This window comes from Triticum urartu, chromosome 2 (assembly GCF_003073215.2).
Source record: "Triticum urartu cultivar G1812 chromosome 2, Tu2.1, whole genome shotgun sequence".
Classification (NCBI taxonomy): Eukaryota; Viridiplantae; Streptophyta; class Magnoliopsida; order Poales; family Poaceae; genus Triticum; species Triticum urartu.
In genome coordinates, this window is record NC_053023.1 from 733,562,735 (window position 1) to 733,578,910 (window position 16,176).

Below are 16,176 nucleotides of genomic sequence, written 5' to 3' on the forward strand. Positions count from 1 at the left end.
CTAAGTCACAAACCGGATACGTGTATATTTTGAATGGTGGGGCAGTAAGCTGGTGCAGTTGCAAGCAAAGCGTTGTGGCGGGATCTACATGTGAAGCGGAGTACATGGCAGCCTCGGAGGCAGCACATGAAGCAATATGGGTGAAGGAGTTCATCATCCGACCTAGGAGTCATACCCAATGCGTCGGGGCGATCAATCTTCTGTGACAACACTGGAGCTATTGCTGCCAAGGAGCCCAGGTTTCACAAGAGAAAGGCATATCAAGCGTCGCTTCAACTCCATTCGTGAAAATGTTCAAGATGGAGACATAGAGATTTGTAAATACATACGGACCTGAATGTAGCAGATCCGTTGACTAAACCTCTCCCTAGAGCAAAACATGATCAACACCAGAATTCCATGGGTGTTCGATTCATCACAATGTAACTAGATTATTGACTCTAGTGCAAGTGGGAGACTGTTGGAAATATGCCCTAGAGGCAATAATAAAAGCATTATTATTATATTTCCTTATTCATGATAATTGTCTTTATTCATGCTATAATTGTGTTATCCGGAAATCGTAATACATGTGTGAATAACAGACACCAACATGTCCCTAGTAAGCCTCTAGTTGACTAGCTCGTTGATCAACAGATAGTCATGGTTTCCTGACTATGGACATTGGATGTCATTGATAACGATGATAACGAGATCACATCATTAGGAGAATGATGTGATGGACAAGACCCAATCCTAAACATAGCACAAGATCGTATAGTTCGTTTGCTAGAGTTTTCCAATGTCAAAGTGTCTTTTCCTTAGACCATGAGATCGTGTAACTCCCGGATACCGTAGGAGTGCTTTGGGTATACCAAACGTCACAACGTAACTGGGTGACTATAAAGGTAGACTACGGGTATCTCCGAAAGTGTCTGTTGGGTTGACATGGATCAAGACTGGGATTTGTCACTCCGTATGACGGAGAGGTATCACTGGGCCCACTCGGTAATGCATCATCATAATGAGCTCAAAGTGACCAAGTGTCTGGTCACGGGATCATGCATTACGGTACGAGTAAAGTGACTTGCCGGTAACGAGATTGAACGAGGTATTGGGATACCGACGATCGAATCTCGGGCAAGTAACATATCGATTGACAAAGGGAATTGCATACGGGGTTGATTGAATCCTTGACATCGTGGTTCATCCGATGAGATCATCGTGGAGCATGTGGGAGCCAACATGGGTATCCAGATCCCTCTGTTGGTTATTGACCGGAGAGTCGTCTCGGTCATGTCTGCTTGTCTCCCGAACCCGTAGGGTTTACACACTTAAGGTTCGGTGACGCTAGGGTTGTGAAGATATGTATATGCAGTAACCCGAATGTTGTTCGGAGTCTCGGATGAGATCCCGGATGTCACGAGGAGTTCCGTAATGGTCCGGAGGTAAAGAATTATATATAGGAAGTGCTGTTTCGGCCATCGGGACAAGTTTCGGGGTCACCGGTATTGTACCGGGACCACCGGAAGGGTCCCGGGGGTCCACCGGGTGGGGCCACCTATCCCGGGGGCCCCATGGGCTGAAGTGGGAGGGAACCCAGCCCAAAGTGGGCTGGGGCGCCACCCCCCAAGGGCCCATGCGCCTAGGGTTGGGGGGGAACCCTAGAGGGGGCGCCCCCTTGCTTGGGGGGCAAGCCCCCCACCCTTGGCCGCCGCCCCCCCTAGTAGATCCATCTACTAGGGCCGGTGCCCCCCCTTGGCACCCCTATGTATAGTTGAGGAGAGGGGAGGACTTTAGACCTGAGCTTTGGCACCTCCCTCTCTCCCCGTTACGTCTCTCCCTCGTAGTATAGGCGAAGCCCTGCTACTGTGACGCCCTGCATCCATCACCACGCCGTCGTGCTGCTGGATCTTCATCAACCTCTCCTCCTCCCCTTGCTCGATCAAGAAGGAGGAGACGTCTCCCGTCCCGTACGAGTGTTGAACGCGGAGGTGCCGTCCGTTCGGCGCTTGGTCATCGGTGATTTGGATCACGTCGAGTTCGACTACATCATCACCGTTCTTTTGAACGCTTCCGTGCGCCATCTACAAAGGTATGTAGATGCATCCAATGACTCGTTGCTAGATGAACTCCTAGATGATCTTGGTGAAACGAGTAGGAAATTTTTTGTTTTCTGCAACGTTACCCAACAGTCTTTATCATGTCTCCCATATTGCCATGTCAAGCCTCTAACCCACCTTGTCCTACAAACCGTTGTTTGGCTATGTTACCGCTTTGCTCAGCCCCTCTTATAGCGTTGCTAGTTGCAGGTGAAGATTGGAGTTTGTTCCATGTTGGAACATGGATACTTGTTGGGATATCACAATATATCTTATTTACTTAATGCATCTATATACTGGGTAAAGGGTGGAAGGCTCGGTCTTATGCCTGGTGTTTTGTTCCACTCTTGCCGCCCTAGTTTCCGTCATACTGGTGTTATGTTCCTTGATTTTGTGTTCCTTACGCGTCGGGTTATAATAGGAACCCCTTGACAGTTCGCTTTGAATAAAACTCCTCCAGCAAGGCCCAACCTTGGTTTTACCATTTGCACTAACAACCTACCACCTTCCCTTGGGTCTGCAGACTCAAGGGTCATCTTTATTTAACCCCCCCCCCCCCCCCACGGGGGCCAGTGCTTCTCTAAGTGTTGGTCCGAACTGAGTAGACTGCGGGGCCACCTCGAGGAAACTTGAGGGTTGGTTTTACTCATAGGATGTCTCATCCGGTGTTGCCCTGAGAATGAGATATGTGCAGCTCCTATCAGGATTGTCGGCACATCGGGTGGCTTTGCTGGTCTTGTTTTACCATTGTCGAAATGTCTTGTAACCGGGATTCCGAGCCTGATCGGGTCTTCCTTGGGAGAAGGAATATCCTTCGTTGACCGTGAGAGCTTGTGATGGGCTAAGTTGGGACACCCCTGCAGGGTTTTGAACTTTCGAAAGTCGTGCCCGCGGTTATGGGCAGATGGGAATTTGTTAATGTCCGGTTGTAGAAAACCTGAAACTTATCTTAATTAAAATGCAGCAATCGCGTGTGTAACCGTGATGGTCTCTTCTCGGCGGGGTCCGGGAAGTGAACACGGTGTTGGAGTTATGCTTGAACGTTAGTAGTTCAGGATCACTTCTTGATCACTTCTAGTTCACGATCGTGCTTTGCCTTCTCTTCTCGCTCTCATTTGCGTAAGTTAGCCACCATATATGCTAGTGCTTGCTGCAGCTCGACCTCATACCTTTTACCTACCCATAAGCTTAAATAGTCTTGATCGCGAGGGTGTGAGATTGCTGAGTCCCCGTGACTCACAGATACTTCCAAAACCAGTTTGCAGGTGTCGTTGATATCGTGCAGGTGACGCAACCAAGCTCAAGGGGGAGCTCGATGGAGTTCGTGTTCGTTTTGTTGTTCCGCTTTCAGTTGATCAGTAGTGGAGCCCAGTTGGGACGATCGGGGATCTGTGTAGCATTTGGGGTAGTCTTCTTTTATTTTGGTTCCATAGTCGGACCTTGATTGTATATGATTGATGTAATGCTTTATTCATGTATTGTGTGAAGTGGCCATTGTAAGCCAACTATGTACCTCTTTCCTTATTCAGTACATGGGATGTGTAAAGATTACCCCTCTTGCGACATTGCTTACAATGCGGTTATGCCTCTAAGTCGTGCTTCGACACGTGGGAGATATAGCCGCATCGTGGGCGTTACACTCGGCTCTTAAAGAAAAAGGGGAATACAAAATTATCTTTTCTAAAAAAAAATCGGGGTAACTTGTTCGGCTGAAAGACGGTTGAATTGTCACTTAGAGTTGGAAAGCGTGTTTTAAACGATAGATGGTAAGGTGTGGAAGCTTTCATGCTCATCTAACTAGAGTGGAGATATGGTAGTGGACAATAGAAGTAATCATACAATGCAAATTCTTAAATTCCTTAACGAACTCATTCATTTCTGATATCCGCAGCTCATAATAAAGATGACCTCTCCTACAAGCTGGGGCACTTTCTCAGGGACAAGCAAACCTTTAAGCTTGGGGAGTTGGTAAGTTCAAATTACATGATACTTTTGGTGGTTATTTTTGTGCCTACCTGATAGGCTTTGTGGAGTTTTACCGCGTCCGTGCACCTTTTTTGTTGTTTTTCCTCAGGGGACACTTGTGGAGCAAAAAAGTATATGATAGGATTCCGAGAGAATTATAGTGGAATCTCTTTATTTAATGTGATAGTCATCTACCATAAAAGAATAAAGCAAAGTGACCGGAGGAAAGGCGCATGGGGAACCATGTCGTCGACTATTTTCACCCGGCCCGTTGAATTGGATTGGAGATCAGATGCGAGGAGACACCAGAAACTCGTGTAGAAGAAGGAAGCCTAGCCTTGGGAGCGATCCGTAGGGGGGATTGACAAAGGGGGAGATCGACGTCTTCACCACCAAACACATGAAGCGCTACAAGATCATCATCATCATCATCATCATCATCATTATCATCATCCACATCCATCTCGTTGTAACCTCAGGAACCCTACTGGATCAACTTGCGTGTTACGTGTTTAACCCATTCATGTTTACCATCATCACCTTTATGATGTCTGTTGGGTCCATGTGTGAGTAATTCCCTTAGTTCTCGGGGATATGAATGAACCCTTGCTGTAATAGATTGTTTGATATTAGGATTTAATATCCTCTTTGCATGTTTATGTTAATAGTCTTCTTGATGTTGGGGGAAGTCGACCATCCAACTATGCCAATTTTGGACGGAAAGTTATTACTGTTGGCAGACCGGCTGGTTGTGGAAGTAGGTGCGTCGCAGGCCCTATCTCCCTTAGTCCCTGACCATTGCATCAGGGGATAAAACAAATACCCCCTTTAGGATGTGTCCACGGGGACCTTTTTCCCCTTAATCACCGTTTGGTAACCGGAGTGGAGAAGAACGGTGGTGGCATATGTGATACAAAGGTTGTCGCGTGCATGCATGTATCTGTACCGGCTCTGCCCACAAATAAAAATATGCAAAGTGGCTTAGACATCCAACGTAGCATTGTGTTTAGGCACCGCTATAGATACACACTAGTGAAGAATCCAGACTCTCAGGGACGCCTTAACCCTTTCAGTTTCGAAACTCTTGTTCGAAATCCTTGTTACAGAACTTTATTTTCGCAACTTACTTTTATATTCGCTACACCGTTTTCATCACATTACTAGTGCTTTGGATCACTCTCAACTTGCGGGCACAACATGTAAACCATTCAAGAGGCAAAAGATTGATTCACATGCTTCACGTAGGATCGATACTATTACTTCGAAAAGGTTACAATTAAACCATGTGCATTTGCAGGACATCACAAAAGTGAAAAACATATGATTTGCCAAGAAAATAAGTTGTGTTCAAAGGATGTAGGATAAGAAAATAGGGTTGCATGCTTCCTTTTACGAATCCCAATCCAACTAAAACGTTTGTTACTATTTTGTTTCCATATGCAAGTTGCGTGAACGTGGCACTTAATCTTCTAGGAGTAGTAGACATGCACAACTAACATGTGACCTTTAGCAATTGCGCGTCACACTCTTACAGAAATGTGTCATGTCGTTGAAGGCCTTTTAAAGAAAGAAAAAACAGCCCATGCCAGCAAAGAGATTATATTACTCCCTCCCTTTCATAATATAGTGCGTATGAGAATGGGGCGTCGACCCATTGGCTGGGCAGTTAGGTTAGCTGTCAGCTCGCCCGCGTTCAAGCCTCGGCTCTAGCGCGTGGTGCTCATGGAGTTTACTCCTATAAAAAAGAGCCAACAAGGTTTAGCCCTGGGACGGTCTCATTTTTCTTCATAATGTAGTGCTTATAGATTAAAAAAATCAAACTTTGTAAACTTAGACCAAGTTTATAAATAAAACTATTTATATCTACAATATCAAAAATATAAAAATATGAAAGTACATCTTATGATGAATCTAGTGATATATGTTTGGCATTCTATATGTAAATGTTTTTCTTCACAAACTTGAACAAAGCTTACATGGTTGGACTTTTCTAAAAATCTATATACACTACATTACAAAACAGAGTGAGTATATGTGGATAGATGACCACATGACTAATAACAAACCAAACGATAAAAAAACGTGGCTAAGATGTCAGAAACCGAGCGCTAGAAAACAAGAGTAGGCAAGACGAACATGCCCGCCTGTAAAAAAATAAAAAGATGAACGAATTCATAAAGGAGGAGCTCGTCGCATGTGAACTACTCCCTCCGTATGATCTAAACGCTCTTATATTGTTTACGGAGTAGTTCACACACAAAATGCAGAGACCGACGAAAACGGCGTGTCCTCTTCTGCTGTAAACGTAGTAGCGATCCAGCATTTATCACCAGTGTTTGCCTGACCGTCCCATGCCACCCCACACGGTTGGTGGGCGTGCGACCACCTAGCTACCTGGCTTTCTTGCATGTTGCATCGCACCGAAAGCCATCCACGAGCTGCATGCGCAGCGAACATGGAGAAGCTCGGCGCGAACCCGGCCAACTCCTGCCCGCTCACGCCGCTCGGCTTCCTGGAGCGCGCCGCCACCGTGTTCGCCGACTGCCCCTCCGTCGTCTACCACGGCACCGTCTTCACCTGGTCCCAGACCTACCGCCGCTGCCTCCGCCTCGCCTCCGCGCTCGCCTCCCTCGGCGTCTCCCGCCGCGACGTCGTAAGTAAACCATCCACCCGTCGTCGTTTTCACAAACACCTTGTGATTTTGTAGCGTGTCTGTTCTTCGTCACCGGAGTTCATGAATTCGGTTGGTGCATGATGATCCATGGCGTGAACCAACTGCTTCAGGTGTCCGTGCTGCTGCCGAACGTGCCGGCCATGTACGAGGCGCACTTCGGCGTGCCCATGAGCGGCGCCGTGCTCAACACCATCAACACGCGCCTTGACGCGCGCACGGTCGCCGTCCTGCTCCGCCACTCCGGCTCCAGGCTCGTCTTCGTCGACCCGGCACTGCTCCCGCTCCTCGACGACGCGCTCCGGCTCCTGCCGCCGGGCCACGCCGCACCGCGCGTCGTGCTCGTCGAGGATACCCACGACCACGAGAAGGATCGGTTCCCTCCGGCCCCGGCCACGGATCTGACGTACGAGAGGCTCCTCGAGATGGGCGATCCGGAGTTCAAGTGGGTCCGGCCGGCCAGCGAGTGGGACCCGCTGGTGCTCAACTACACCTCCGGCACAACGGCTGCGCCCAAGGGGGTCGTGCACTGCCACCGCGGGATCTTCTTGGTCACCATGGTGACGCTCGTGGACTGGGCGGTGCCGCCGCGGCCGACGTTCCTGTGGACGCTGCCCATGTTCCACGCCAATGGGTGGAGCTTCCCCTGGGGGATGGCCGCGCTGGGCGGCACCAATGTCTGCCTCCGCCGCGTCGACGCCAGGGATGTCTACTCCGCCATCACGGATCACGGCGTCACGCACCTCTGTGGAGCGCCGGTCGTGCTCAGCATGCTGGCCAACGCGCCAGAGGACGTGAGAAGGCCACTGCCAGGGAAGATACGGATCATGACTGCCGGCTCGCCGCCGCCCGCTGCGGTGCTGCATCGTGCGGAGGCATTGGGCTTTGAGGTCAGCCACGGGTACGGGCTGACGGAGACTGGAGGCCACGTCGTGTCCTGCGCGTGGAAGGGCGAGTGGAACAAGCTGCCGGCGTCGGAGCGCGCGCGGCTCAAGGCGAGGCAAGGCGTGCGCACCCCCGGCATGGCCGAGGTGGACATCCTGGACGGCGAGACCGGCCGCAGCGTGCCGCGGGACGGCTCCACCATGGGCGAGATCGTGCTCCGCGGCGGGTGCGTCATGTTGGGCTACCTCAACGACAGCGAGGCCACAAAGGCGGCAATCCGGGACGACGGGTGGTTCTACACGGGTGACGTCGGGGTGATGCACCCGGACGGTTACCTCGAGATCCGTGACCGGTCCAAGGACGTGATCATCAGCGGCGGGGAGAACATCAGCAGCGTGGAGGTGGAATCCATGCTCTACGGCCACCCAGCGGTGAGCGAGGCGGCGGTGGTGGCGCGGCCGGACGAGTTCTGGGGGGAGACACCATGCGCATTCGTGAGCTTGAAGGAAGGCGCGGCAGGCGCGGTGACCGCGGCCGAGGTGATCGCGTGGAGCCGGAAGCGCATGGCGGGGTACATGGTGCCCAAGACCGTGGTGTTCAGCACCGAGCTGCCCAAGACATCCACCGGCAAGGTCCAGAAGTACGTGCTCCGGAAGCTCGCCCGGGAGATGGGCCCCACTCGCAGGGGTAGCAGCAGCAAGATGTAGTGTACGGCATGGCGATGGGCAAAGTGCTTGTCTCTGAATTTTCATCCCTTTTGCTTTGTGGGTGGGCAAAGTGCTACAAATATAAGACGTTCTAGATATCACTGGAGAACTTGGACTTGATTGGGCATGTTTTGGTATTTCCGAATTAGTAGTGGTGGGCTAAAATCATTTATATCAGGACAGAAGGAAGAATACTACTTTCCAACAATAGTCTGTATTCTTTGTTCTGAAAATTAACTGAACTCATGCTGCCTCATCAGATTTTGCTGGATAACAACACTACCATCGATTATTTTTTTTTCAAAACATTCAACCATCTCCTAAAAATTAACAGGTGAACTATGGCTTAAAGAAAATAATAAACACATAAGATGGTGCAGAGTGCAGGACCAATCCAACTTAAGAAGTCATTGGTATTACTACATGGGTAGGGAACTAGAATGGTTCATTCTTTCAAAGTTGTATAAAATGTTCAGTTTGCCATGTTTTATGTTGTTCTTGATGATTGTAGTTTTGCTTTCAATTGTTTTGCTACATTATGGGCATCATCTAACTGCTATAAGTTCTTGCTGCTAACACTAAACTCACTATGAACATAATTGAGCATAATGCATCAGTCAGCATAGACTCCTGCAGACATTCTCTTCATGGTATAGCTTTAATTACATACATAACCTAGTGTCTTCACGTTTGTCTCAGGAGCTCAACTTCGTTGTAAAAGGATATGTGTATGTTTTGACTTGAGATTCTTAGAAAGTTGTAGACAATATGTTTAAGGTAACATTAGTTCCTGTTAGTTATACTTTGGTTTACAAACAAGTTCTGTTATCTTTTGTAGCTGTAGTTCTGAATGGCTGTACGAGAGAAGCCTGTCATGCAGGAGTAAGGAAGCGATGACGCGCCCATGCTTTGACCTTGATGTGTAGGCGTAGCCCCTATGAGTCTATGACATTCTTTACCGCAAGTGAACAAACTACATGAGTTCTCTCGATCGACAAGAACTTCCTCCTGGAGGAGGACAGAGAAACCTACTGATAGTCTTGTATGGTGTGGGTGGCCGTCTTGCGTCTGTTGCTCTGCTCCCAAACAACCTGTGGCTACTTCTGTTACGATGATTACATGAAAACTTGTGTTTTTCCCAAGATTTATGAGAACTTATGAAGAACTATGAGGATCCTGTTCTTTGCAAGATTTGCATCAATCAAATACATACTTTTTTTTAGTGAATTCCAGTTTTTACCCCCTAATTTAGCATTTTTGACATTAGTTACCCCATTTAACAAATTTTCATCCGAATTACCCCATTTAGTGACAATATTGTCTGTTTTTACCCCTTTTAATTTTTAAGAGCCTTCTGGATCGTGTTTTACTCAAGAGAGACTCAGTGCCCAAACATACATTTCTATTATAACAAAAAAATCCCATACTATTATGTTAATAACCGGTAGTACTAATTTTCAATGGACACACATCATTGGAGCCCAACTAAAAACACATGTTCGACAATAGCACGGCAGACCTGTAAAATAGAATGTGATGTTTTAGTTTGATGATCTCCCAAAGCATAAAATAAATGCGTCCTCCGATGTTTTGCATCAAGGAAGCTAAATTATCATCACATTAAAATAACGAAACACAACTCGCAAAATTGAACGTACTGTCCAAATGAATATTTTTGCCAGCTATGATGTCGGAACCTCGAGACGTCTGTCCATCTTTTTTGGGATTGCCCGGTGTCACTGCAAATATGAAAACGTATCAGTACATGGACGGGCTGCAGCGCTCTTGATCCTACAACCTGGCCGCCTGGTCTCGGCGGTCGGCGCAGTACATGAAGAGAGCGGAGGATAGATACCGTAAGGGCATGAAAGCGGTGATGATGATTGTGGTCTAGGAGGTGTGGCTGGAGAGAAACAGGAGAGTTTTCAACGGGAAAATTGCTCCAGTTAACAGCTTGATCCAAATCATTAGCGCAACCTTGGGGCAATGGAGAATTGCTGGTGTGAAGTGCTTACAGCACCCATTTGGGGACCCCGGCTTATCATCCCCTTTCTGGAGTCTCTCTCTTTCCTTTCATTTCTCTTCAATCCTTGCCACCTGTTGGCGCTTGTAAATATCTCTACCGTCTAATGCAAATGGCTAGCGATTGCTGGAACTTAGAAGAAAATTGAACGTACTTGACCGCTCAAGATAAGTGTTCCCCTTTCCCACGATTTGGTGCACACGTACACCTGACAGCTAGGAGAAAAACAAAACCGGTGCTGCTCAACCAAGTGGCCGGTTCGGGCATTGGAAAAAAATGCCAAGAGGAATCTGATGGCACGGAGTTAACTGGCAGATCGCTCTCAAAAAAATTACTGGGGTAAAAACTGGCAAGACCTTTGCTCAATGGGGTAATCTGGATGAAAAATTGTTAAACGAGAAAGCTAAGTACCTGCCGACTGGTCGTTAGGGATAGGCACGTACGCCCCGCACCTGCAACCTCACTACTAACCTTGCCTATATCTAATGACCATCTCAGCAATTGGATGTTTTGTCTAGAAGTGGACTAATTCTGTAGATATGTGATTACCACGAGTAGGCCACTGCTATGGTGCAGCCCTCCATTTGATTTTTTTTCTGTTACGAATTGGTAATGCTCGGATTTTGTTGTATTTCTATAGAGAATGCATTTTCGGTTTTTCTTTCACTCATGAATCATTTTGTGGTTCACTTCTTGATGGAAGTAGGCATCCCCGCGAGAACGATATTTCTATAGAGAATTCTACATGAGATGCCCTTGGACAGGTGGGAGATGTTGGCGAAGGGAAGGTGGCGCGTTGTGTCATGGTAGAATCCAAGCAAATCTTCGTAGTAATTTGGTGAGAGATGGATCATCATAGGTGGGAAGACTATATGTAGTTACAACATAACAATTGTGTAGTCACCGGGTTGTAGTCATCAACATGGTTATTTTTATAGTTACCAAGTTGTATATGTTATAGAAACATGATTATTGTAGACCGACTTACCCATTATTTGGTTTACAAAAAATCGTTGTAAACATTCCTCGGCAACTATTGTGTAAATAGCATGATAATATAGGCTTCCGGACCTGATATTTTACATGCAAACACCACGGTATTTTTGACCCGTGAGAAAAAGTTGTTGAAAATATATCACCGATAACTTCGAAGTAATAGCATGGTAATATACGCCCTCGGACCTGATAACTCAGGTACAAACACCACGATAATTTTGACCCGGAGAAAAAGATATTAAAAACATACAACCAATAGCTTTTGTGTAAATAGCATGATAATATAGGCTTCCGGACCTGATAACTTATATACAAACACCACAATAACTTTGACACGTGGAAAAAAGTTGTTGAAAACATACCACCGATAACTTGTGTGTAAAAGTGTGATAATATACGCTTCCGGACCTAATAACTCAGGTACAAACAACACGATTACTTATGACCTGTGAAAAAAAGTTATCAAGAACATACTCTATAAATAACATGGCAACACAGGATCCCGGACTTGATAACTTATTTAAGCACTGTAGACCTGATAACAGGTACAAATACCAAGGTAACTTTGGACCAGGTGAAAAAATTATTGAAAACATACACCGATAATTTTTATGTAAATAGCAGGATAATATACTCATCCACATATGATAACTTACATACAAACACCCCGTTAACCTTGACCGGACGCTTTTTGTTGTTGAAAATATACCTCGGTAATTTCTATGTAGATAACATGATCATTTAAGCACTATAGATCTGATAACTTAGGTACGAACACCACAATAAATTTTGAACCAGGTGAAAAAATTGTTGAAAACATACGCCCGATAATTCTGTGTAAATAACATGATAATATACGCATCCACACCTGATAATTTACATACAAACACCGCGGTAACCTCGACCAGACGATTTTTCGTTGTTGAAAATATACCCCGGTAACCAAAATGCATAACTTGTGTGCAAAAACAGTGGTATTTTTCGTAGCTAATAACGTAGACTCAAACACCATAATAAATTTTCACCGGGGGAAAAGTTGTTGAAATATATCCCGATAATCTTCGTGTAAAGTTTGCATGTTGCCCATGCTAAACTTAGCATGCTTCTCACGCTTATCAGCATTATAATGATAGAGTTGTCAACCTTTGTCATGTTATTTGTTATCAGGGCGTTATGTTGAAGTTACCATGATGGTCATGTCATAGATATCACGCTGCTTATTCCAAGTTATCAAGACTGTTTTTTTTTTTGCTAATATGGTAGAAAGAATAAGGGTTCAAATACCCCTGTTTATGTATTGTGGACAACAGAAAAAGTCGGGTGAGTTGGTTAGTGCTTGTAGTAGCTAGTTGGGAGACCAAAGTTCAAGTCCCCTTTTAAGCACTTTATTTCTTTTTCTCCGCTATCTAGACTAATTAATATAAAACCAGACGAGTGAAAAAAATCTGTGAACCGAGGTGAGATAAAAATCAGTGGAAAGAAAATCGGGAAAAGGAACGACGCAGCGGGAGGATCGATCGAACGTCGTGCGGATCTGTCGCTAACGACCAGTCGACTGGTCGTTAGCACAGTCCATTGTTAAATAGGGTAATTAGTGTCACTTTATTTCTTTTTCTCCGCTATCTAGACTAATTGATATAAAACCAGACAAGTGAAAAAAAATCTGTGAACCGAGGTGAGATAAAAATCAGTGGAAAGAAAATCGGGAAAAGGAACGACGCAGCGGGAGGATCGATCGAACGTCGTGCGGATCTGTCGCTAACGACCAGTCGACTGGTCGTTAGCACAGTCCATTGTTAAATAGGGTAATTAGTGTCACTTTATTTCTTTTTCTCCGCTATCTAGACTAATTGATATAAAACCAGACAAGTGAAAAAAAATCTGTGAACCGAGGTGAGATAAAAATCAGTGGAAAGAAAATCGGGAAAAGGAACGACGCAGCGGGAGGATCGATCGAACGTCGTGCGGATCTGTCGCTAACGACCAGTCGACTGGTCGTTAGCACAGTCCATTGTTAAATAGGGTAATTAGTGTCAAAAATATTAAAATGAGGGGTAAAAATGGAATTCATCCTTTTTTTTAATAAGCGTTTGCTTTTGTTTGGAGCAAATTGTTGCAACACTTTATTTCTTTTTCTCCGCTATCTAGACTAATTGATATAAAACCAGACGAGTGAAAAAAATCTGTGAACCGAGGTGAGATAAAAATCAGTGGAAAGAAAATCGGGAAAAGGAACGACGCAGCGGGAGGATCGATCGAACGTCGTGCGGATCTGTCGCTAACGACCAGTCGACTGGTCGTTAGCATAGTCCATTGTTAAATGGGGTAATTAGTGTCAAAAATATTAAAATGAGGGGTAAAAATGGAATTCATCCTTTTTTTTAATAAGCGTTCGCTTTTGTTTGGAGCAAATTGTTGCAGCACTTTATTTCTTTTTCTCCGCTATCTAGACTAATTGATATAAAACCAGACGAGTGAAAAAAAATCTGTGAACCGAGGTGAGATAAAAATAGGTGGAAAGAAAATCGGGAAACGGGAGGATCGAAGGAACGACGCAGCGGGAGGATCGATCGAACGTCGTGCGGATCTGTCGCTAACGACCAGTCGACTGGTCGTTAGCACAGTCCATTGTTAAATGGGGTAATTAGTGTCAAAAATATTAAAATGAGGGGTAAAAAATGGAATTCACCCTTTTTTTTAAATAAGCGTTCGCTTTTGTTTGGAGCAAATTGTTGCAGCACTTTATTTCTTTTTCTCCGCTATCTAGACTAATTGATATAAAACCAGACGAGTGAAAAAAAATCTGTGAACCGAGGTGAGATAAAAATAGGTGGAAAGAAAATCGGGAAACGGGAGGATCGAAGGAACGACGCAGCGGGAGGATCGATCGAACGTCGTGCGGATCTGTCGCTAACGACCAGTCGACTGGTCGTTAGCACAGTCCATTGTTAAATGGGGTAATTAGTGTCAAAAATATTAAAATGAGGGGTAAAAAATGGAATTCACCCTTTTTTTAAATAAGCGTTCGCTTTTGTTTGGAGCAAATTGTTGCAGCACTTTATTTCTTTTTCTCCGCTATCTAGACTAATTGATATAAAACCAGACGAGTGAAAAAAAATCTGTGAACCGAGGTGAGATAAAAATAGGTGGAAAGAAAATCGGGAAACGGGAGGATCGAAGGAACGACGCAGCGGGAGGATCGATCGAACGTCGTGCGGATCTGTCGCTAACGACCAGTCGACTGGTCGTTAGCACAGTCCATTGTTAAATGGGGTAATTAGTGTCAAAAATATTAAAATGAGGGGTAAAAAATGGAATTCACCCTTTTTTTTAATAAGCGTTCGCTTTTGTTTGGAGCAAATTGTTGCCGGCTTGAGGGTGCAAACTGATTATACTGCAGTCTCTAGTTCATACTTCAGAAAATAATTAAGGTGGCTGGAGTCTCTATATGCATTTTTATTTGGAGAAACAACCGATAATCTGTCAATCATAAGTGGCGATCGTACTAAGTGAGCAATCTCCTGACCTAAGATCCATATATCAATAACAAAATATATGAGTAGCAAAATAAACAGAATGATATAGCATATCGGCAACCTTGAGCTCTACACAAGTAACCCATCTTTTCATCCCCAGAACAGAACCGCCAGTCCACCCTGATATAGTAAGAAGTCATACTATCCTTAAAAGAAGAAGAAAATCCAGAGCAGCACAACCACCCTTTCAAAGAATCAAGTTACTCCCTAATTTGTACAGAAACATTGATGACATACTTTGTTCGGCGGGTATGCATCCGTTGCTTCCCGGTCATAATATAGTTAGATGTGCTACGGTCGATGCGTCGAAGTTGGTCACGAAAACGGGACCGGGTTGCGCAAACTGCCCGGTTCTTGTTTCACAAACTACAATTTTTGTATTCGGTGGACCGCCGTCCAAAGGTTCCCGATAAAGGCCGGCACACGCGCAAGCCAGCTCAGGAAAGCCATGGCGGTAGCGCTCATGAAGCTTCCACAGGGATTTACCGAGCAAGCTCCGAAATCATTGGAAAAGAGAGTGGTGATAGCTGCTGATCCACACGCCGCACTGAAGATCAGTGTTCCTGTGAGCTACGAACAAAACATCAGAGTTAAAAACGGATCGTTTTTACTTTTTAGGAGAAAGAAAGATACACAAGATTCTTAATTTGCCTATTCAAAACACAATGCGTGATGGACGGTTATTGTTTTGCTTGAGGTGCCTGAGAAAATATGAATTACCCAGTCCCCGAGGGAAAGTATGATGACAGCCCGGGCAGTTCGGAAGGAACGTTTGACAACAATTGCATAGGCATCCAGAATGGCCACGGCGAGGCTCCACAGGCATTGCACACTTGCTGCTGCGACGAGGTAGCTGCTCAAACGAACAAGAATAAGTTCATCTACTACATAAGGGCAAACCAAAACAAATAAAAGTCCCCTGTTCCAAGTTGTAACAGAAACATCTTAAGTGAAAAATGCTTAGGGTCTCTTTGATTCAAAGGATTTTCATAGTATCTTTGAAGGATTAGAATCCTTAGGAATTTTTCCTACGTTGGTTGTTTGATTCGTAGGATTGAATCTTGTAGGATTTTTTCCTAAGAATTCATTTGTACTACATTTTACAGGAATTCCAACATCCACTCCAACCTTTTGAAAAAAATCCTTTGTTTTTCCCATGACACAATCAAACAAACTCAAATCCTATAGGGATCCAATGGACATACCATTCCAATCCTATGTTTTCCCTATTCCTGTGTTTTTGCAATCCTATGAATCAAAGAGGCCCTTAGTTGTTTGGACGACGGGAGGCCGCTTGTTCTGAAACTGAATT

At 45.3% G+C, this 16,176-nt stretch overlaps 1 protein-coding gene across 1 annotated transcript; it reads left to right on the forward strand.

The window, feature by feature from the left end:
* Positions 1-6,393: 6,393 nt before the first annotated feature.
* On the forward strand, positions 6,394-8,565 carry LOC125534485 (2-methylpropanoate--CoA ligase CCL4-like). Its single transcript, XM_048697696.1, has 2 exons — positions 6,394-6,699; positions 6,831-8,565. Exons 1-2 carry the CDS (start codon positions 6,454-6,456, stop codon positions 8,307-8,309), a joined length of 1,725 nt encoding a protein of 574 aa, XP_048553653.1. The 5' UTR covers positions 6,394-6,453; the 3' UTR covers positions 8,310-8,565.
* The last annotated feature ends 7,611 nt before the right edge of the window (positions 8,566-16,176 follow it).

Bases quoted from the DNA above. Each gene is read 5' to 3' on its own strand.
- LOC125534485 (XM_048697696.1), top strand. From the start codon at position 6,454: ATGTTGCATCGCACCGAAAGCCATCCACGAGCTGCATGCGCAGCGAAC. The intron at 6,700-6,830 runs GTAAGTAAACCA...CAACTGCTTCAG, and splicing joins GCGTCTCCCGCCGCGACGTC to GTGTCCGTGCTGCTGCCGAA.